The sequence below is a fragment of the Molothrus aeneus genome, chromosome 1 (genome assembly GCF_037042795.1).
Source record: "Molothrus aeneus isolate 106 chromosome 1, BPBGC_Maene_1.0, whole genome shotgun sequence".
Lineage (NCBI taxonomy): Eukaryota > Metazoa > Chordata > Aves > Passeriformes > Icteridae > Molothrus > Molothrus aeneus.
In genome coordinates, this window is record NC_089646.1 from 32,306,330 (window position 1) to 32,329,015 (window position 22,686).

At 40.4% G+C, this 22,686-nt stretch overlaps 1 protein-coding gene, 1 long non-coding RNA gene and 1 other non-coding gene across 4 annotated transcripts; 2 read left to right on the top strand and 1 right to left on the bottom strand.

The window, feature by feature from the left end:
- Positions 1-312: 312 nt before the first annotated feature.
- On the bottom strand, positions 313-5,565 carry TOMM7 (translocase of outer mitochondrial membrane 7). Its single transcript, XM_066554476.1, has 3 exons — positions 5,425-5,565; positions 1,734-1,782; positions 313-531 (listed from the first exon to the last, which is right to left on the bottom strand). Exons 1-3 carry the CDS (start codon positions 5,525-5,527, stop codon positions 516-518), a joined length of 168 nt encoding a protein of 55 aa, XP_066410573.1. The 5' UTR covers positions 5,528-5,565; the 3' UTR covers positions 313-515.
- A 133-nt stretch (positions 5,566-5,698) lies between these two features.
- Positions 5,699-15,925, top strand: LOC136559339 (uncharacterized). Of its 2 annotated transcripts, XR_010784000.1 has the most exons (5): positions 5,699-5,952; positions 9,901-9,936; positions 11,567-11,707; positions 12,812-12,990; positions 13,564-15,925. It is a non-coding gene; the product is annotated as an uncharacterized lncRNA (long non-coding RNA). The 2 variants fall into 2 exon arrangements; XR_010783999.1 differs by lacking the exon at positions 5,699-5,952 and having other exon boundaries at positions 7,969-9,936.
- On the top strand, positions 10,192-10,279 carry LOC136567573 (small nucleolar RNA SNORD93). The gene has a single exon (XR_010785133.1). It is a non-coding gene; the product is annotated as a small nucleolar RNA SNORD93 (small nucleolar RNA).
- Positions 15,926-22,686: the final 6,761 nt, after the last annotated feature.

Consider the following 22,686-nt stretch of genomic DNA (forward strand, 5'->3'; position numbering starts at 1 on the left):
TTCAGAAGAAGATAAAAAACCTGAAGTGGATCAGCACAGTAACCATCCACACCATCCACAGAGGCGTACCAACATGTGGGCGAGGAACTTTTGAGGAATATTGAAGTATTTAAAACATTAGCTCAATTTTCTGGTTACTGTGAAGGTAAAGAGGAATCTTTACCCAAAAGGCAATTGTTAACAGGGACAAGTATAGGAGTTAAATATCACCATATTTTGGAAAAAGCACAACAAAACAAAACCCCCACCACGGTTTTCTGTAATAAATAAACCACTACATTATATAATGTAAAGACTTAAAAACAATATGCATCCATTCAAACAGTATTTATTTAATTACACCGTAATGCAAATAAGTTAGGTCCATATAAATTTCATTTTGTTGTATGTACAACCTATGGCATTAGCAAGCTGATTGAGCCAGCTGGTCTAAGTGTCGGCCTCATCCTCTGGAATGTACGCATCTTCTGACACACTGTCCATCGGCTGCCTCTACAACAGGACCACCACAGCCTTCAGCCCCAAAGTAGACTGAAAGGGGAGGGGGGAGGAAATCAAAGTCAGATTTGCAGCAGATACTTGTCTTTAAAGATCTGTATTTGCAAAATACAAGTCTGGAGAAACAGCCCTACAAATGTACAGAATAAACACTAGCCCCCAAAATACTGAAATAGTGCCACCTTGAAAGTGAAATCTAAGGCTAGAGAGCACCAACATGTGCTCACAAAAATGAGCATCTGTAAGCCTCAGATTAGACAAAACATCTGTTCATTGTATCTATGTATATATATTCTGGTACAAAACACATCTTTTACACTGTACAGATGCACACCAAAAAAAGAAGTCTCAAACCAACAGTGAAGCTAAACATAGAAACACTGTCAGCAAGCAAACAACTGCAGCAACTTGGTTAAGACAACAGTAGATTCCACTGAAATTGTAATATGATCATACGACTTTTTTCCCCATATTTTCTACTGTTTCTACTGAATCACTGAATCCTAAAAATGGGATTTCTATACACTGTAACTATGTAAATCAAGAAGAGTTAGTCTATGACTTTGCAAACAATACAGTCCATCAATTATTTGTTTTAGGAATATCTGGTCCTGCACAGTATTCAAAGGCATTTCTTGAAAACCAGGAGAACCACTCTTCCTCCAAAACTTTAATTACTTAGACCCAAGGAAGCCCTTCAATAAAACTTAAATGTCACTAATAAGCACTACTAATGCCATAACATTGCAGCATAACAAAGAGTCCCACGAGAAAGAAGCAACGTGAGCCAAATGCACTTTGCTTCACATCAGTGACTAATACTGAAGGATACAGCCCTTTATTTCATGCACCTTTTATTATGCTGTGTTATTCCCTCATCTGCCAAGGCAGAAGGAGATTGGATTTTGGTTTCAATCTGTGCTAGAAATCTGAGCAGTTATTGTTCAGTGCAGAAACTTGCACAAACTAGCTCTACAACAGATTAGAAGGGCAGCTGTCATGGAAAAGACACAGGAAGTTCCATATCTTAAAAACTATGCAAGGTTAAGATAAAAGGTCTTCCCAAGAACTAGAACTCTGCTGACTTGTCATGTGAATTTCCAAATAAACAAGAACCACAACAATTAAAAACAAGGGATGGAAGCATCATTCACAACTGTTGCTGGCCAGAAATAATACCCAAACCAGTAACTATTTTCACGGGGTTTGTACATACATTTAGAATCAATACATACCTCCAGATAGTTGGCTCAGGCATTCCAGGATCTGCACCTCTTTTAAAACCTGAAGTGAAACATACATTACATACATGTATAAAAATAAACAAGTATGTACAGATTCCTACATAGTTAAATCTCTATGAAGTTATTCCAGCCTGTTAAATAGCAATAAAAAAGAAAGCTACTGAACATAGAATTGTGATTCATGAAGCTGTGTACTAGCCTGAATAAAAACTGCACATTCTTACAACGGTTAGAAAGCAAAGAAAATAAATACCAGCATACACTTTTCTTTTTTTAAGAAGTCTTACCTGCATCTTTACCTGACCTAAAATTCAGGATCAACTAGCTGTGTGAGATGAAGGAAGTCATCTATGCCAGAGATCAAGACATTCATACTTTTACACACACAAACCCACAGATGTTAAATGTTGTCCAGAAAGCAACCTAGCAGGGCTCTACCAACAAAGACACCTAAAACTGGTGTAGAGTAAGCACCTTGAACCCTAACAGGCAATTCTCCAATGACATCTGACACACACCTTAAAAGCAGTATTTCAGTAACAGTTCACTCAATTTAGCATGACAGAATGCTAAATGTTAAATCAATTTAACCTCAAATCTTCTATTCTGATTGGCACTTTTTGGAGAAAGTTACATACTACTAAAGCTTGCAAACCAACAAGCTGTTCTCTAATACCCAGGAAAATGAAATGAAAGTTAACTACAAAGAGTTCATCCCCAGCCCCCAATGACTCAAATATACCAAGTGACTAAAGTATATATATACTAGGGAAGCAGTTGAAGGTTTGGTATATGAAGTATCTTTGTTCTCTGGACTGTAATATAAAAGTCTTGAAACAGAATCATGCAATTCAGGTACTGTTCAATACTACACTGGTTATCTAGAAGTGAAGGTTTCATGAAAATTGTATTATTTCCCTCGTTTACAGAAAATAAATAATTAATGTCATGTTGCCTGAAACACAGGCCACAAAGGTTAATGGAAAAACTTCCATTAACTTCACAGGCAGTGGAAAAGCTCTTTGAAGATAACATTGAATGATTTGAGACTATTAGACATCCTGAGCCAAGTTCTTTGGCTGCCATACTGTCCAGCAGCACAGCTTAAAAATTCATGAATTGCAGCCACGCTCTGTGTGTGAATGTTTCTGCCTCCTTCCCTCACCCCCAGTATTTTTAAATAAGCAAACCAGGTTTAACAAAACTGCATTGGTCTAATTTACTGACTTAAAACCAGGGCAGCCACTTTAAAGAAAGTTTAAAAAAATACAACAAAACCCCACCAATGACCAATAACTGCACATTCTCATACTGGACTCCTCGTACATGCCCTGAGCTAGAAAGCCTTACAGAGAAAGCTACAGGCTCAGATTTGCTGACCATTTCCTTGCCTATTTTTAGTTCAGCATGTATTTGATACATATGGGGTCACACCTTCCCTCCCAAATTCAACAGTAATCCTAGTAGAGAAGAGGTTCTTCCAATCCTGCAGACTTTGGGTACATGCCACCTCCAAATGTCTATGGCAATCAAGGTGGCACCTGCTCTTCCCCTTCCCATCTGCTTATACTTTCATTACTGCAGATAAATTTATAAGAAGGCAATGTAGATGTGGTACAGCACACTTATTTTCTGGAGATATGAACCTAAACTACTACAACTTAAATTTCTCACTGCTGCATAGTGCAACTGTAAGTACAGTAAGGTGGCTTTATACAATTTGAAGTAACTTATTTAATGTCACCGATGTAACTTATTAGTGTCACTAATGTGACACTCTGATGTCATTAAGAAGAAAGACCATCTTTCCAACATCCACAGACACTGTCAGGGAAGTAAAATCTAAACAAAAATTCAACAACAAATTAGGTCACAAAACACTGTTGAAATTCCCACCCAAAACTTATTAATTTAAAAGAATTTATAAAGTAAAAATGGAAATGCAATGGAAAAGCAGACCTAATAATGCTAATTATTTTTTTCCATAGTTTTTGAAGTGACTTCTTTTGCTTGCAGTTGTTGCTAAAGCACTTCTGTAACAGCTGACGAGAACAACTTTTTCCTGGTTGTTATCTATAAAGAATCAAAGCCCTTCAAACCAGGCACTGCACTCCCTTCAATTAATCAAAACAACCTCTCAGATTTGACTGGAAACACATCAAGCTCCCAGCCCTCCTTCATGTTTGCATTCAATGCAAAGATGCCTGTCTGCTTTAGGTGCTTTTCCCAAAAAGCCCAACAGTCTGGGCAGAAAGTAAGCCAAATGAATTGCAGGGATCAGCCTTCCTGGGCCCCTCTGTGATAAAAGAAGTGAATAAAAGTGTCCAGCCTCTCTTAATCACGGACAGCTGATGGCATACAGCTCTAACTCAGCAGGAGAAATACTGTGTGGTAGTGATGTCTGGCTAGCCTGATGACAGGAGCAAGCAAAATATATCCTGGGTACCAAGCACAACAGCAAGGCATCCCCTTAACATTCCACTGCAGCTTGGAAACAGGAGGCACACCATGTTTGGTGGGAGAGAGACTGTAACCTGTATGCCTGTTGCTGGAAATTTAATCTCAACCAGAGGCTGGCAATGTCCCCAGTGCCATGAAGCAGAGCTCCCAGCGTTCTGCTCACCAGACTCCCAGGAGCACAAAGCACAGCCCTGACTATTATAGCAGGCAGTCACTGACACAGGGTTAAATCACAGCCCCATTTGCTGTTCGGCTGCTTCAGTGCTCTGCCCACTCCCCAGAGGGGCCCTCACACAGGATTAGCCTCCAGGGAGAAAAAGGGGCAAAAAGTTCTTTATTGCAGAACCACAGGATTGTCAGGGTTGGAAGGGACCTCTAGAGATCCCCTAGTCCACTCCCTGACAAGGCAGGGTCACCTAGAGCAAGTGACACAGGAATGTGTCCAGCTGGGTTTTGAATGTCTTCACAGAGGGAGACTCCACGACCTCCCTGCGCAGCCTATTCTGGGCTTTGCCACCCTCAACGTGAAGAATTTCTTCCTCATGTTGAGGTGAAACTTCTTGTGTTATAGTTTATGGCCGTTACTCCCCATCCCGTAGCTGGGCACTACTAAAGAGTCTGGCTCTAATCTCTTAGGCCCTTGCCTTTAAGATATTTGTATACTTTAATGAGATCCCCTCCCAGTCTTCTCTTCTCTGGACTAAACAGGCCCAGCACCCGCAATCTCTGCTCATAAGAGAGATGCTTCAGTCCCTTAATCATTTTCGTGGCCTTGTGCTGGACCCTCTCCAGCAGCTCCTCGTCCTTACTGTACTGAGGAGCCCAGAACTCGACACAGCACTCCAGATATGGCCTCGCTAGGGCCGAGTAGAGTGGGAAGATCACATACTTCTTCTTTACAAAAAAGGGGGAGAAAACAAACAAAAACCATACAAACATACAAACAAAAACCCAACTATAACAAAAAGCCTCCCCGTCTCAGTTCTGCCAAGGGCAACCCCGCCCTCCCCTCCGCACATGCGCGGCCATGGCCGCGGGCGTTGGGGGCAGCGCGGCGAGGCGGCCCTGCCTCACCCCCCCCGGGCCCTTCCCTCGGCCTCGCCGCCCCGGCAGCGTTCGGACGGGCCGGGGGGCGGAGAGCGGCCATCGGAGCCGGCCGCCCCAGACCCGGCCTCGGCAATGGCCACCGAGGGCCCCCGCGCGTCCCCCGCCCGGCACTGACCGAGATAGAGCACTACGGGGATGAAGCCCCAGCGGATGGCGAACTGGCCGCCCTTGAAGAGCTGCTGTAGCCGCTGCTTGGCCTCCTTGCTAAGCTTCGGCATCCCGGCGGCAGGGCAGAGAGGAGGAGGAGGAAGAGGAGGAGAAGGAGGAGGAGCGCAGCCGCTCTCGTAACAGCGCCGTGCGCTGGGCGGGACCCATCGCTTGGCTGCGGGGCGGGGAGCGGGGCTGGACCTCGGGCGGCCGAGGAAATGGCAGCGCCGGGTACCCTCCGTCCGCCGGGTGTGCTCTGCCTGCTACAACCCCGGCGGGCTTGTCCCGCCCGCCTTCCAGCGCCGCAGGCTGAGGGATCGGCCGCGGGATCGGGATGGGCCCAGCGGGGCTGGCGGCTGTGGGGGGGCGCGGGGGCTGCGAGCGCTGTGGGTTTCCCTGCCCGCCTTGGCTCCTGCCGCACTCCTGTGCTTGTTCTTCCCCGGAGCTCTGGAGGTGTTGCTCACACGCCGCCTCTGCAGGGTAGGAAGTGCCTTTGGTAAGTGAAAGGTAGAGATGGAGTGATAAGGAAAAGTGTTCCTGGAGGAAACTGGAAATGCGGCTCTATGACGCTGTGTCAAGGAAGGTTTAGGCTTGATATTAAATGGAAAATAATATGAAAAAAATTATTCACCCAGGGGGTGGTTGGGCGCTGGAACAGGTTCCCCAGGGAGGTGGTCACAGCACCAACCTGACAGAGCTCAAGAAGTGTTTGGACAATGCTCTCAGGCACATGGTATTAATCTTGGCATGTGCTGTGCAGGGCCAGGAGATGGACTTCGATGACCCTTGTGGGTCCTTTCCAGCTCAAAATACCAGCTGTGTGATGTATCCAGTCCATGGAAACAAAGAGTTGAGGGAGTGAAAACTTGACTAGAAATATGGGGAGAGACCTGATAGCTAAATACTGGCAGTACAGCACTTGGACTTTGTTGTCCTTAAAAACCTCAGAGCCCAGATAGGCACTGAGGCATTTTGTTTTTTAACTAATAAATGAGTGGCCTTTGTCCTTGCAGTGCCCTAACCACCAAGCTACTCTTTATTTGACACAACTTACATGACATCTTGCTGTGTAGTGTCTATGCCTTTGAATCAATCATTTATATCATGATTTTACCATGTTTTCATTCTTTCTGAGGTAGCTTCCTGCCTTTTGCTGTAATGCTAGATCCAAGCCAGATGCAGGTCTTCAGGTTCTGCTATTACTAAATGCAGCTGCAGCAGTTAACACCATCAGGCTGTATCATATCTGCTACCTATAGCAAAGCTCTGCATGTTACATATTGGTTTGCCTACAGCAGTTACTTGAACTTCTGTAGCCATCTTGTCACATTAAGAAAAACAGCAAGTCAGTGCTTTTTAGAGACAAGAAAGAATCCAGGGATACAATAAATCTTACTTATTCAGATAGACCATTTACTCTTCCAGTGTATGCATGCCTGTCCAGTGTATGAATCCCTGTTCTGCCGTTTCAAGATGATAAAAACAGGAGCTTTTAGCTCACTACTTGCTCTCCAGGTACAGGCAGGTAGCAAACATGCAGGCAACATGAGAGGTTCTGGCAGCTCATGGCTTGCTTTTGCCATGGTCTATGAATTATGAAAGAATATTTTGGTGAGGTCATGGCACAAATGTGCAGTCATGTTACAGAATGCACAGCCTTTCCTGCTCTACACCAGTCCCAGTGCCCTGTGCTTCCATACACTTTAAACATGGGATACACCAGCATTTCTAGTCATAGGACTGACACACATTTAATGATATGTGACAAATAAAGTAGAGGCATAGATTTTGTGAGTGTCTGCTTTATAAACTGAATAGCTTATCCCTATGGAAAGGTTAGGCACCAGTGCTGTCTATGTATTCATGAACATCAATATGAAGTTAACACGACTATTAGTCTACACCTTTCCCAAAAGAATATGCCTTTGGGGGGGAAATTCTGGGAATTCTATCTGAAAATTGAGAGAACAAGTCTTTCTATCCATAGGTTTGTGTTGGATTTCAATTTTTTTGGTATATCACTTGTCAACCGTTTCAAATTAGCACGCGTAAGTAGAATTGTACCAACATTGAAAATTACAAATTTACTCTTCTTGTGAGCCACTTTAGTGCAAGAGGCACATTCATTAATCAGTAATGGATTATCACACTCAAAAGAGAACTCAAAACATTGAACCTCTTTTTTTGACTTGCAGGAACCTATTTTTGAGCAGTTTGTATTAAATTGGTTTTCCTTTGTAGATGAGGCCAAGTAAGATCTGTTTTCACACTGTGGTTACCACTTGTTCTTTCTAAACATGAAAAACCAACTGTTCATTACAGCGGACAGCTTGTTAATAATCTCTTACAAAATATGGCAATAAAATATGACCCACTGTGGTGGAATGAAATTCAGAAGGCATTTTTCCTTCCTGTACATTTAGTGCAAGTGGGATTCAGAAGGTCAAATGTACGGATCACCTGATAGGAAGGGTTGAACAGTTGCTCTGTCTCCTTTGAGGATTGGTTTAACAGTATCACATGTGACACAGTGCATATAATGTTATTGTGGGTGTTCTTGAGAAAGGATACTCACCAAAGTGTGCCACATGTACCTGATCTTCTCTTCTTCCCTTCGCACATTGAGTCAAGGAGTGAAGGGAAGTACAAGGAGTAATTTCCATTTTTATTGGTAAATGAGAGAATTGAGATTCTTATAGACATGACTGAATTGCTGAAGTGTCAGATTCATGAAATAATATCACTTGATCAGGTGGCTTTAACTCATCTTTTTGAGTGCTAAGTGTACCTCAGGTTAAAGAATTCCAGACTCTAAAAGATTTATCTCAGCAAACCACAAAGTAAAGCCATGCAACAGTACGTTTAACTCAGGAGACAAAGTGCAGTGACACATTGAAGTCTGTGAAAATCACTGTAAACTTTGTAGGAAATCCCTGCAAGCCTCCATTGTGCACTTAGCAATCTCACTTTTGAGATTTCCCCAATTTACTGACAAAAAGCTGCATTAAATTCATCTACTTGGGAACAAAGTTTGAGTTTGAGCCTATTTAGGAGAACTTAGATTTCAAAGACGCTATGGTGGATGTTTCTTACTTCAGGATTATACCATAAATCAGTATAAATAGCCAAGAACATAAGGAAGAGCTCTTCAACAGATTTCTACTGCAGGCTGAATCTTTATGATGTCAGTAGAAACAGTAGTATATTATGACTAGACCTTCTATTTCACTTCATTGTTACGACTAAACTTCCTATTTTTATTGTGCCCTAATAATGATGTTCCTTCTATTCCATTTTAGTATCATTTAGTCTAATAAATCCCTGCTTCTCTGCAGTACCACTGATCTGGAAAATGTTCCTTTTCATTTCACAAAGACAAGAAAGGACAGAGACAAAGGGAAATGGAAAGTACTATGGTCAAAACAGAGCAAAGACTTAGGCTGGCCAATTAGGTCATGTGCAAAGTAACCAGAATTCTAAAATGTCTTCTGAATGTTATTGAGACCTAGATTAGTTTGGGGTGAGTATATTTGAGTTCTTACATTTGGCGTAGTTTCCAAACATGCTTGAAATGCAGAGCTGTAATGCATATAAAAATTTCTGTCCAAATTAGAATCTTCTTCATATGAATTTCTGTATGGTACTTGTTGGATATACTGTGGTCACTGCCTGATATGGGATATTTCCAGGAAAAGCGATACTGCCAGTCACTGTGCGGGTTTCAGCTGGGGTGGAGTTAATTTTCTTCATGGTGGCTGGTATGGGGCTATATTTTCTACTTGTGCTGAACACAGGGTTGATAATATAGAGAAGTTTTGTTACTGCTGAGCAGGGCTTACACAGAGCCTTTTCTGCCTTTTGTTCTGCCATGCTGGTGAGGCTGTGGGTACATGAGAGGCTGGGGGGAGACACAGCCAGGACAGGTGACCCCAACAGACCAAAGGGATATTCCAGACTATGGGACATAGTGCTCTGTTTATAAAGTGGGGGGAAGGAGGAAGGAGAGACATTTGGGGTGATGGTGTTTGTCTTCCCAAGTAACTGTTAGATGTGATGGGGCCCTGCTCTCCTGGGGATGGCTGAACTCCTGCCTGCCCATGGGCAGCAATGAATTAATTCCTTGTTTTGCTTTGCTTGTGGGCACAGCTTTTGCTTTCCCTGTTAAATTGTCTTTATCTCAACCCATGAGTATTCTGGCTTTCACCTTTCTGATTTTCTCTCTGGTCCCAGTGTTTGTGAGGCATAGTGAGCGGGTGGCTGTGTGGGGCTTGGCTGCTGGCTGAAAATTGCTGACAATTAGTAGAATGATCAGAGTGGCAGGAACAAACAGCAAAGTGTAGTAATTTTGTATATTTAATACAGTAATTGTACAATTTATTTACTTAAAAACAAACAAAAACTGAATGGTGACATGGAGTTACAATCTCATTGTTTTTCATTACAGTCCCTGAGGCCAGGGAAGGAGAAACAGCAGTCTGAGGTGAGACAGCATTGAAAGAACTTCATCAAAAGCTTTTAGAGACCTCTGAGAAGAGCTGTTAATGTGTTTAAAATTTGAATATTACCTGCTTCACAACTGTAGTGTTGTTTGAAGCGTGACTTTCCCATTCTGCTACATCTTTGCTTAATAGTGAAAATTAAATGTTACACTTAGACATGCTGCTACCTTTTGCCATAGATCGTTTTTCTAAAAGCGCAACAATTCTTCAATGCATGTTTTTATAATTGCAATATTTGGCCGAGGACGAAAACAATAATCTGATTCCTTATATACATTTGGTGATACGCAAAAATCTGATGGATAAAAGGATTTTCTGAGGCCAAAACTAATACCCATATTGTTTTAATTGTTTTTTAATTAAGCTCTTTTTTAAGCAGCTGAGCAACAAAGGATTTCGTAACTCTATGAGAATTTTCCTCTAAAGATATTTTATTAATGTAAACCTTTTGTTTGTAGATAGATCTCAAATAGATTTTTGTTGTTGAAGAATACGTTGTTTTAACAGCACATATATATAAAGATTTTAAAGGACTTAAAATATGCTTATTTTAGGCAATTTTTTGCCTAAATGATTTAAACAAGGTGAGTAAAACAAATAATATATTCTGATTTTCCAAAGTCTTTGCTTGTATACTTGCCTTTATACCAATTCCAACCTTAGTAAATTGTAAAGTGGTGGGACAACCATGAAACTGATAACATGAGTCTTTGCAGAGAAAAATGAAATATTTCTCTTTGATACAGGACATAGAATTGCAGCATTTGAAAAATAATAATTCTAACTATAAGTCATATTCTGCTTTCTCTCTTCAATGAGTGTTAATAGTCTTTCTTAGCATCCAACTACAAAAAAGTGCTGCTGAAACAACTTTTTCTGACAGTGAAATATTTGAAATGTAACTGATTGAGGCACAGCACTCGCTTCACTGATTTACAATAGAGCTTTCATATGCACTCTCAGATTTTGCAAGCTAAAGATATACAACAAGCTACTAATTAACTCTGGTTATAAGCTAAGACAAAACATGTAGTAAAGCAAAAAGAAGAACTCTGAGTTCAAATATGCTAGGTAGACCTGAAACAGGTTGGTGTGGTTTTTTTGCCAGTTTGTTGTGGGTTTTGTCTTAAGTCCCAGTAAAACTAATGACATATAATTTCAGTTATATCCTGTATATATCCTTAAGTATAATTTTTTGTTGTAACTTCCAAAACAAGGAGGGTGTTTGTTGAAACTAAGATTTTTTTTAAAATATAAATTAAAGTTTAATTCATTACAGCTTTAATTTCAATAGAATTAAAAGCATAGCACAATCTGGGTTTTAGTGCTGTCACTGTTATAGTTTTAACAACTTGTAATGCAAATTACAGAGTCCAGATCATAAAAGGAAAGGTAAAAATATGTGTATTTTCAGATCTTGAATAAGACTGCCCAGTCAACAAAGGAAATGTGTCATGTACATGAACAAATGGAATAATTTGTAGTTAATCTAAATGTTGAACTAATTATTTAAACTGAACATAGGTATTAATTTATCTTCATTGTTCACTTTGGGTGAATTGACTTCAGAAACTTAAAGACAAACCTATTGTCATATTCCTAATTCAACAGGGCTTAACCATGACCAGCAAGGTGAGGAGCAGTTCACACATCCCCTGGCAGAGTCCCATCAGCGTGGGCTGCCTGAGCTTCCTGCTGAAGGTGACCCTCAGCAAGAGCTGCCTTTCAGAATATGGAAATTCCACAGCGCAGGTGAAAGTATCAACGTTTATGTCTGTCTTTAGTTTTTGCATTTCAGCAGTTCAGATTTCACTGCAAATTCTTTGAGATCTTCAGCACAGGGAAGATTAGAATCAGTAATTTAGTATCATAATGAAGAATAATTAAGGCCTTTCCTGGATACCAGAAGACGATCAAGGAAAGCTCTTTTCTTTCTTTCCAAGTCTTATCTGGTGCTATCAAGATTAAATGAAGCGCAACTCATGGTTAATGAAGTTTTTACTATTCTTCTAAAATAAAATTTAGTCTCTTAAAATACTTCCCTTTTGCCTTTCATACACGATTTCTGTCCGTACTTTGTCTATTTTAGTGGAGTCATATGCCATATTTAGCCCAGACAAATGTTCTTAGATTTTACTAATTTCAAAGCATTGTCAAGTAGACACACTAGTGTGTCTTCTCTATATACTGTCAGCCTGATTCACGTGCCTAAGTTCATCTAAGACTCTTTCCACTGTTGCATAGAAAACAAATGACCTTTCAGGGAAATACCTATCAGTATTTCAATCACTGCTGCTGCTTGTCTGTTAGGATTATTAAAAATCTCAAACTTTATTCTCCTAGAAGTGCAGAACAACTACATTTTAGTCATTTTAGATGCTGGAGTCCAGTTTAAGAGGGTGATGTGTTGCAGTAGGCACTACAGTGGTTAATCAGATTTCAGTGGCTTTTCCATACCTTCCTGCCTAGAGCAAAAAAACAAAACAAACAAAAAATCAGCAAACAAACAAAAAAGCCAACCCCAAACCTATAACGGCAGATTAGTTGTGTGCCTTTCACTGCTTCTTGTAAAATATTAATGGACTCTTGAAGGTTTCATTTTTGAATGAGAACCATTTCAGCAAGAATTTTAGCAGATGCAGAGGACATTCAAGGAACTTGTGAAAATTCCTTATGTTCTGCTTTATAAAGTCTATTAGGCACATTTGGCACAAGCTGTGAACCTGACACTGATTTCCAAGCATTTAAATGGTCCAAATAAAATGCCATTTCTGTAATACTTTTATATTTTCCCTTTTTTTCAAGTGTATATTAAGTACACATCTGAATAAACAATATTGTACTCCTTTATTTTAGATGTAGGTAGCAGTCACAAGAGATTAAATGCTGTTATGTGTAACGAAGCATGAAGATGACAAGATATATGAACCAGAGGCTTTTCAGCTCGATCACATCATCCAGCACATAATTATACAGATTTTGTATTTCAGACACCAATGTCACCTTGGGGTTGAAATCATTCTAGATGAATCGGTGTAAGTATAAATAAGATAGTTCCCCACACCCCAATTACTTTCCTACTTTAAAAATAGAAAGGAAAATGAGTCGTCCTGAGTTTAGGGATGAGTTATTTGTGTGTGGTATTTGTGATGGAAAATTCTTTCTAAAATAAACACAGTAATAAATGGTCTTCTTTTTTCCACTCATATTTTAAGGGGACAGCCTGCTTCTAGTGACAGAGTACTAGACTAAATTTATCCTGGTCTCTTTTAGTACTTGACTAATACATACAGCACTATCTATTAGAGTAATTAATTGTATCAAGCAAAATATTTTTCTGTAGTTTTTCTATTAAATTTCTTTAAAGCCACATGCAGAATGATACCTTCCATGTTGTACTTTAGTTCCAGGGACTCTAGTATGGATGATACGCTGATGGGATTTTGAAATCCTGAAACACATGAATGTGACAGGGAGCCTAGATGGGATTTTAAAAAATACTACAAATCATTTAACTACTATTACAAAATTTTTATAAATGCTAAATAAAGGTGTAAATTAATAAATGTATCAGCCTCTATTAATTTATTTCCTTCTCTTCATTACAGAAAGACACTATTGAGCCAAAATTTATTAGCAGTGTTCTGCTAGAGCCAGCGGAGGGCAGACTTGAATTGGAAACTCTTTTTGCTACTGCAGTTACTTGAAGTTAAAATACCAGATTTATCGTGTCTTGAGCTCAAAGTCTCATCACTTCTCTACTATTCTAATTACACTTGTGCTGGATAAAAGCCTCTTTGCAGTTGCTGTTTGACAAAATGAGTGTTTTGCGAATGTTTAAATAAAGATGCTAATATGAAAGTGAATAAGTCAGTGTGTTAGCAGCTGTGTGTTACTCATCAGGGATAATCCACACTGCTTAATCCTTAACCATGTATATCTTGAAATGTTTGTTAAAAGCTAGTGAATAAAATTATCCCCATTTTACAGATGAAGAAACTAAGGAATGGAGTGGTAACCTTGCAGATTACCCATCTGGGTGACCTACAGAAACAAGAATAAAGTCCAGTTTTTTGAGATCTAATCCAGTGCTTTGCAACATAAACTATTTTATGTTTATGTTTAAGCTCTTGCAAACATTATGGAAATTATTGCTAGCAGCCCAAATTGTGGAGACTGAGGAGCTTACACTGATGAAATAGCAGGCAAGCTGACAGTCAGGTCCTAGATCTTAAGAAGAATATTCTTCCCAAGAAGATGGGTGGCAGTCAGATCAAAGGCCTAAAAATCCACTTTAAAGTAGTATTTTATTATTAAAACAAGTACTTCGCATTTTTAGGCATATTTGTTATTCATTAGGCTAGGTTGTAGTCTTTCCAAAAACCTTTATGATAGCCTGTGTCTGACTCTTCTTATGTATAATGTGTTGTGGCTTCACACATTTTTAAGTGCTGTGTGAAGGTCTGTAAGAATATATTATAAAAGAGGCCACTTTAAGCTTCTTAGTCATTTCTCCTTGTACCTTGTGCAATTGTACCTCACAAAGAGTTGTCACCTCCAAATTGTCATCACTTTCCATATTTCACAGAGGCCTGAAAATGCAATTATCTCAAAAGGGAAAAGACTAATTTACTCTTCTGCAGAACATAAACTCTCCTTGAAATAACCACTAATTGAAGGCATTTGTACACAGGTTCATTTTATAGTAAACCACTGGATGCCTCAGCTGAAGAAGCAGCAAGAAAGATAACGATTCAATTAATGAAAACTGCTGCTTTGAGAAATGTGGTTTCCAGTCTCAAAGTTATTTTATTCATCCCTAATTATACATTGCTGAAAACTGTTAACCATTATTAGGGGCAGATAAGTCTGTGTTTTGGGGGTATGGCTGGTTTTGCCTGCTGTAAGCTTCACAGGTTTACTCCTCTACCTCCACAATGATCTTTTCTTTCACTAATCCTAGTTGGCGTATATTTTTTTTGTACCAAACTTTCCCTTTTATTTGTAAAATATGTGTGAAATGTTCAAAACATTAGCGATTTAAGAGCAGTTAAGATATTACTTCCTCAGAAACACATCATTGTTACATACAGTTGTGTTTGTTGTGCTGAGCAGGCCCAGCTGAGTTACAGATAAGGCAAAATAACTGTATTAGAGCAGGTTGGCCAAAAGCTTGTCCCTGTATTTCTTTACATGGAAAAAAATAAAGGATAGATGTATGTACTGTCTGAATAGAGAACATGATGATGTTGTGCACCTATGCCAAAATTAATCCAATAGTATTTTATGGGAAAAATAAACTTAGTTTTGGATTTAAAAAATTGGAATATGCCATGTATAAAATACATATTTGATCAAGATCAGTTCCTCTGGTAATATTCCTTCAGAGGGGAGGGTTTTAATGACAGGGAAAAGATACTTCTACATCTATGGAAGTTAAAGCCTGCTGCTATCAAGTGGCCAGGACCCTTAAATGTGTGTTGAAGTGTCCTACTCTTAGTAAATCAGAAATGTTTGTACTTGCTGTCTCAAGTAGTAGAAAGAACACCAGCAACTGCTTCCATGTTTAGAATTCTGTGGAGTCTGCTACCTGTGAGCAGACTCCACTTAAATAAAGTCTCTGGAATTACTAATTGCTAACCTCATTCTTGACATACTTCAGTCTCCAACAGCCTGCTACAACTTCTGTTACACTTTCTGGGATTCTATCTATAGCAATTGCTTTCTCTGCTCCAAGCCAGAAATATATCCATTTGCACAAATGCTTCTTAACCTTGTTCACACTGGGGTGGGGGGGAAGGGGGGGAGTCATATTTTTTTCTTTCTGCTTGTCTAGTTGGTGGATACTTTTATAGTAAATTCAGTACTTGCCATATTCACTGTGTAATGCACAAGTGGTTACAATGCCTTTTCTAAGGTACTGTTTGTTTCACTTTAAGTGCACTGAATAAAACTATTTCTCCATGGTCATTTCATGGGAATCTTACTGTAACAGGGGAGTCTTAAGCAAGCACATTTAATCAATTTTCTGATAAGGCTGTGTTCTTCCCTCTCAGCTGGGCCAGCTACCTGGCAAGTTCCAGTGTCCCTTTCATGAAGAAATTGGTTTATAACTGACAGGGAAGATTGTGCTTACCACAGGAATGCTACTGGTACCCAAACTAGCTTGTCTTCATTCTGAAAAACCTGCAGCTCACACACATACGTGTACAGCATCCAGCTCTGGGGTCCTCCGTGCAGGAAGGACATGAATCTGTTAGAGCAAGTCCAGAGGAGGCACCAAGATAATTAGAAGGATAGAACATGTCTCCTCCAAGGAAACATTGAGAGTTGGGATTGTTCAGCCTAGAGAAGAGAAGGCTTCAGGGTGACCTAATTGTGGCCTTTCAGCTCCTGAAGGGAGCCTACAGGACAGATGGAGATGGCATGTAGTGACAGGACAAGGGGGAATGGATTCAAACTGACAGAGTAGGCTTACATTAGATATTAAGAAAAAATTCTTTGCTGTGAGGGTGGTGAGGCACTGGAACAGTTTGCCTGGAGAAGTTGTGGATGCCCCATCCCTGGAAGAGTTTAAGACCAGGTTGGGTGGGGTTCAGAGCAACCTGGTCTAGTGAAAGGTGTCTCTGCCCATGGCAGGGGGGTTGGAACAAAATGGTCTTTAAGGTCCCTTCCTAGCCAGGCAATTCTATGATTCTATGTACATGTGTATAAACACCTCTGCATTATATGTATATAAATGTACACAGAACTGCAGGTTTACCAGAATTAATTGAAAATGAGCCAGCTTGGATATCAATGGCACCACCATTTCTGAGGATATATGTATAGACACATATAGCAAACTTCAGCTGCAGCTTTGAAGTCCTCAGTGTTTCAGCTACCTAGAAGTACCTATGCAAATATTTGACATTAGAAAATTAGGAGCACTTGGACTGGAGTAATTAGGTTGATACATAAGAGTTCTATGGTAGAGGAAGGAACAGATAGTCCTGATTTTTCTGACTCAAATTTCCACAATAAATTTTTTTAAAAAATATTTTCATGCATTTCTGTACTGTCATGGTGAATGCTGTATCAGAGTCCAGTCCAAGCTCTGAAAAAGACAAAAAGGGTGTGGTTACAAAAATAGTCACAGACCACAGCTCTATGTTTGCATGCTAGATCACAAACAAGGATTCTGCATTAAGATTGTACATAGGACAGTGTGTGGCAGCTCTCACTGCATTCTTCTGTGGCATCTTAACCACATTTAACTTCCATTTTTATTAGAGCTCAATGTTAGGAAAAAAAAAAGCAAGTTCTAGCTTGTGCAAAATTTGATTTATTTCCAGCTCTAATAAATCCAACCTTGCAACTTCCAGTCCTCTCGGGTGTCCAAATACCTGTCCCTAGAAAACATTCCTCTGCAGTAGAACTCACAGGGTAAACTGCTGGATCAGTAAAGTTCTTTTCTCTCTAAGATACTGCATCATGCATTTGCAATTATTTTCTCCCCATAATGCAGCTGGAGTTTCAGACTATCCCATTTAACTGCATCTGTGTTGCAAGTCACTGACATCAGAAACACATTTTAGCCTCAGTGTCACAAATTGATAGAGTTTCAGAAAGAAGAATAAGCTTATTAAAATAACAGGTTTTAAGATTCTACTTTCGAATAATAGTGAGTAGCTAAGAAACCCTAAAGCCAGGAGCATGCAAGCTCCCACTGGTCAGTTTTTCAGTTGATCAACTTTTAATAACTACCTGCAAAAGACTAATTCATGACTTCACTGTCCTGTCCTACATTTCAAAGTGTCTAATTGCTGTCATGTAGCTGCACACCTAACACTGACTGCTAACTCCACTTCGTACCCAGCACTGGTCAGCACTAGCAAACCTCAGCTTCAAGGTTTAAGGCAGAGTCAGCATTTTGCCTCCTGTCAGCAATAATCTATAACTTCTATTGCTAGGATCAAGCAAAAAGATATTAAACCAGGAATGGTTTGGTTTTCACCTACTAACAGCAAATGTAGAACAGTAACTTCATGACATCAGTGGGAGCAGTCTGTTCAAATCTTCCACCGCGTCATGGGAAATATAGACTATCAATTTTCCATTCCTATTTTGGCAGGCATAATTTTGTTATTTTTAAAGCTGTTGATATTGGCCACCTCAGTGTTTTCATTATTTCACACATATTTTGGCATTTCAAGAAGTCTGTGCTTCAGCAGATATAGGGGATAGAGTGTGTGTGTCCCAAAATTTAGAGTTTCTTTCACCAAGTATGATATATGACATTTACAAGCTTCATTTACACTTCAACAGAGCATTCATCTGTGTGCTGTCAAAGGCTGGGGGGGGGGCATTAAATTAGATATTTTAGAGAGATTATGAATTCTAATAAAAGGGCATCAGGACTGCCTACAGCAGTTGGAGTGGTCTGTAACAGCAAAGCAAAGGAAGATGGGACTTAAGAATGAATGAAAATGTGTGAAAGCAGCAGCAGAACAGAGGGTTAAAAGGATGGACCCTTGTTAACACAGAAAACCATGCCCAGCAGAAAAGTTAAGGAATTGCTCTGTTTATGTCAAGGCCAAGGACCTGCATTTGAAAACAGCCACAACACAGATGACCTGTCAGCAAAAAACCCAGGATCCTGATCCCAAGAGGATGGTACCAAGGCTGCAGTGTCAGACATCCCTTGCTGTTCCTGTTATCCTGCCTGGAAAACATATGTGTTGAAAACAGAGAAAAACAGGCAATGGGCAGCATCCTGGCCTGTCATTTGTGCAAAGTAAACAGGATTCTGAGGTAAAAGATACCAGCTGATGCCTCCTAAGGGAAATGACAGATCTGTCCAGAAAAAAACTTTGTTGTCCCCAGTCAAGGCCTTGTAGTGAGGGCATGGCAGCAGCACCCCCATTCCTTTGTGTCAAGCTCAAGGGATGCTGGCCAGGCCACTGGGACTCTCTGAGTTTGGGGATCAAGAATATTCAAGAGTCAGAGTGTCAGAGAATTAACTCTACAGCAGAATGAGTGTGAGTGCATAAAATCAACTCGCTTAAAGATTTTGCAAATAAATACCTTTCATAAGATCTCACACTGAACTTTCTCACAGGGATTCCTGTGTTACAGCAATTTCCCACTGTTACACAAATGAACAGTCATGCTTGCTGAGGACCATATCACAATTCCCCAACAGACAGAGGGACAGAGATGCTCATGACTTGCTCTAATTCTTGCATTCCTTCCTAGATGTGGCATAGTAACAAATTCTGTGGCAATTTATCTACAAGTACATAGATGATAGTTTCCTCTTAGAGCTTTTCCAGAAGGTTGGTTTGTCCAACACAGATGGATTTTGTACAGCATTTCAATGACATGGAATTTAAGCTTCTTTGTGGAAACCCATGCCCTACTGGAGTAAAATAATCATCGAATCATAGCTGAGTAGTTATTGATAAAAAACAAATTACTCCATGGAAAGCCACATGAAAAACACAGTGTTGGAAAGAAAGTGAAGGAGGAAGGCTGAAAAAGTATGCTGTAAGACCTGAAACAATAAAAATGAGGAAATAATGTGTTGGCCTCACACAAGGACAATATGGACTTAGCCAGAGTCATAGTATTACTCAGAACTGGTAGGACATGTGAAGAATGCCTTCCAACACCCCACACTACTCTGGATCTGTAGTGCCAGAGAAGGAGACTGCTAGAAGGGCTCAGTTACAACAAGGCTGGGCTGTAGCATGCAGAAAGGGAGATTAAGATTTGCTTTCTTTCACAAGCTTTGATAGGGTTCACATATCAACTTCTGTAAACAATGAGATTAGGGCAGCAGACTGCACGGCCCTTTGCACCTCTCAGTAAAAACCTCATGGAGAAATAAATATCTTTGGCCTTCTCCCTCACCATAGTAACACTAAAATAAGCTACAATATGTGTGTCCATTTACCTTGTCAGCCAGATGTCAGTGAGGCTCAAAGTCCTTGTGTTAAGTCCTGCAAAAGCCTTTTCCCAGAGAACTAATCAGATGTTACCTGGGAACTGGCTGGTTTTGATCTTAGACACATATCATGTTTTGTTCTGACACAATTATGTATTTATTGTTGGAAATTTCTTTTGCAGAAAGTAGAAAGTCTGCTGGTAGCTCACCAGCCAGTTTGGCCCCTGCTGGAACCTTGAGCTGGTCTTTCTAAATGTATTGAGAATGTTCCAGCTGCTAATTTAGCAAGGACTGGTGACATGCTCAGGGCTGCATAATAGAGCTGCTCCCTCACAGCAACTGGAGGGAAAGAGGGCAGGTGCTATAAGGAATTGATGCTTCTTAGAGATCAATGCCTGGCAATGCTAACCTGATAAGTGTGAAATCTTTGAGACACTAAGTTTGTGTCCAAACATTCAAATGTTTTATCATTATTGACATCACAAACAGGATTTTCTACCCAAGTAAAATGTCTTAAATCCAGCAGTCTCATAATTGTCCTGTCTGGAGTGCTTGTAGATCTATAGAGCCCAAGAGCAGAAATTCTCTCTGTATTTCTTCTCTTACAATCCATCCCAGAAGCTTGCCAAGCCTCTGCCTTCATCCATATTTGGCACTCAAATCAAAAAATGAGCTCTGAGGAGGGGGAAAGCCTGGTTGCTAAGAACTGTGTCTGCCACACAACAAGCTATGTATTTGAGGGGTGAAAAAAGGGATGTGCAAAAATAGGTTTAAAGCCAATTTGCTCCCTCACACAGCTGGACCAGGGTAGGTGACCTGAGGGTTGTCTCAGTTGACTACCAAGACCTGCTGGAGGAAGGGGATGACCTGACTGGAAAATGTCCAGCCTAGCCTGTGGTGACAACAAAAGCTGCCTCACTGGGGGTACCCAGGACTTCCATGCTCATAGCTGACAACATCAACTTCTGACTTGTCAGGCAAGACAGGTCACCAGAGCCCAGCACAATGAGTAATCCACTTGCTAGATCATCTCCAAGGGTAAAGAGTCTTAATTTGGGCATTTTTAAATTACAGAGCTTCAAAATTACACTGCTGAAATTTAATTAGTCTGTGAAAGCAGCCAGGCACTGGTACTGACAGTAATTCAGCCATGCCACAAGCACTCAGTCTCAGTTCTGCTGCAGCTCCATAGTAGGCAGCAAGGCAATAACCAGGAGATTGAAAAGAGAGGTGCATGAGCCACTGCCAAAATGTAATGAGCTCTCATTCAGCTGGTAACAGCTGTTTTGAAGGCATTACATAAGCATTTTCATTAAAATATAAAGTAGTTCATTGAAAAACCCTAAAAAGAAAAAAAGCCTCCTGAACCTGCCTGCATAGAAGCACAATGTAAAGAGGCCAGCCCAGGCACCACTTGCAAATGAAGCTCAGACCATCCAATCTACAAGAAGAGGAGGCACGTGCTGAGGAAGAGGTCTGGTGTGTTACTCTGGCTGCAGAGGGACAGGGTGCTCTCTCATCTGCTGCTAGGTACATGGTAAATACTGCTTTGGTTTCTGCAAGAGAGAAATCTGAGGGGAGCTGACTGAAAGGCTGGCACCTCTGACAGTTGTCTTGTGGGGTTTATGTGACAGTAATACAAAAACAGTCATGGGCAGATCTTTGACCATGAGGGCAGAATTCAGCTGCATGCACAGTCTTTGGAAGCCATCAGGAGTGGGCAGGAGATGGAATAGGATCATAGAATCATAGAACAGTTTGGTTTGGAAGTAACCTTATAGATTTCCTAGTTCCAACTTCTCTGCCATAGGCAGGGATGCCTTCCACCAGATCAGGCTCCTCAAAGTCCCATCCACCCTCAATGAGATAATTTCCTACTACGTATTTTATAGACAACACATAGACAAACAATGAAAAAGACATATACTAGGGCTTCTGACATCCTTTCCTTGTAGAAGTCCCATTTAAGAACAGAGCATTCTAAAATGCTGGCATTTCTATATAAAAAATCTCATGTTTCCTCCCAGCCCTGTATAGATGGCAAGTGTTTCTCTGATTGCAAAGTCATGATTAGGTCTAGCAATTAAAATACAAAACATTAGAAAAATCACAGTGCTGTTCAACAAGCAACTCTGTCTGCCCTGACCAGTCCAGTGAAAAGACACTGAAATTATGGAATAAATGCCTTGACACCTAAACTATAGAATACCTTTAAACAGTGGGATAGGTTCGCTTCCTCTAGAGGCAGGTTTGCACTACTATCAGAAACTCTGGTTTGTTCTCACTCACCTCAGGGCAGCTGAGTTTCTGTTAACATAGAGGAAAGGTGAAAAGTCTGATAAACACTGTTAGAAGACCATCTTATCTGAAAACATGCAGTCCATCCTGCAAGGAGGACAAATTCCATTTACCTCAAGCTGTAACACTTTGATGTCTGTGTAGTCTGCCAGTGGTATCAGTGCTGTCGGGTCTTTTTTGACTTTTTGATGGAGATATTCCATTTTCCTCCTTCACAGGAATCAGAAATGGTAGCTGTTCCTTATGCAGAAGGACTCCTTGTTTCTTACACTGCAAAACACCCTTTGAGTGAAAGGGAGAAGATCGAATGGTATTTTTGTTTCTGCCTGAAAAAGCAGATCCATACCATAACTACACAGACAAATGCAGGAAGTGGGATGTATAAACACTTACATTTTCAACTCAAATGCCAACATTTCTGGGCATGCTGCCCCAAACACTCTGGTGTTTGAGTAGACACCAGCTCTTGGATATATTTCTGCACTTTAAGAAGTAAAAGTGTGTC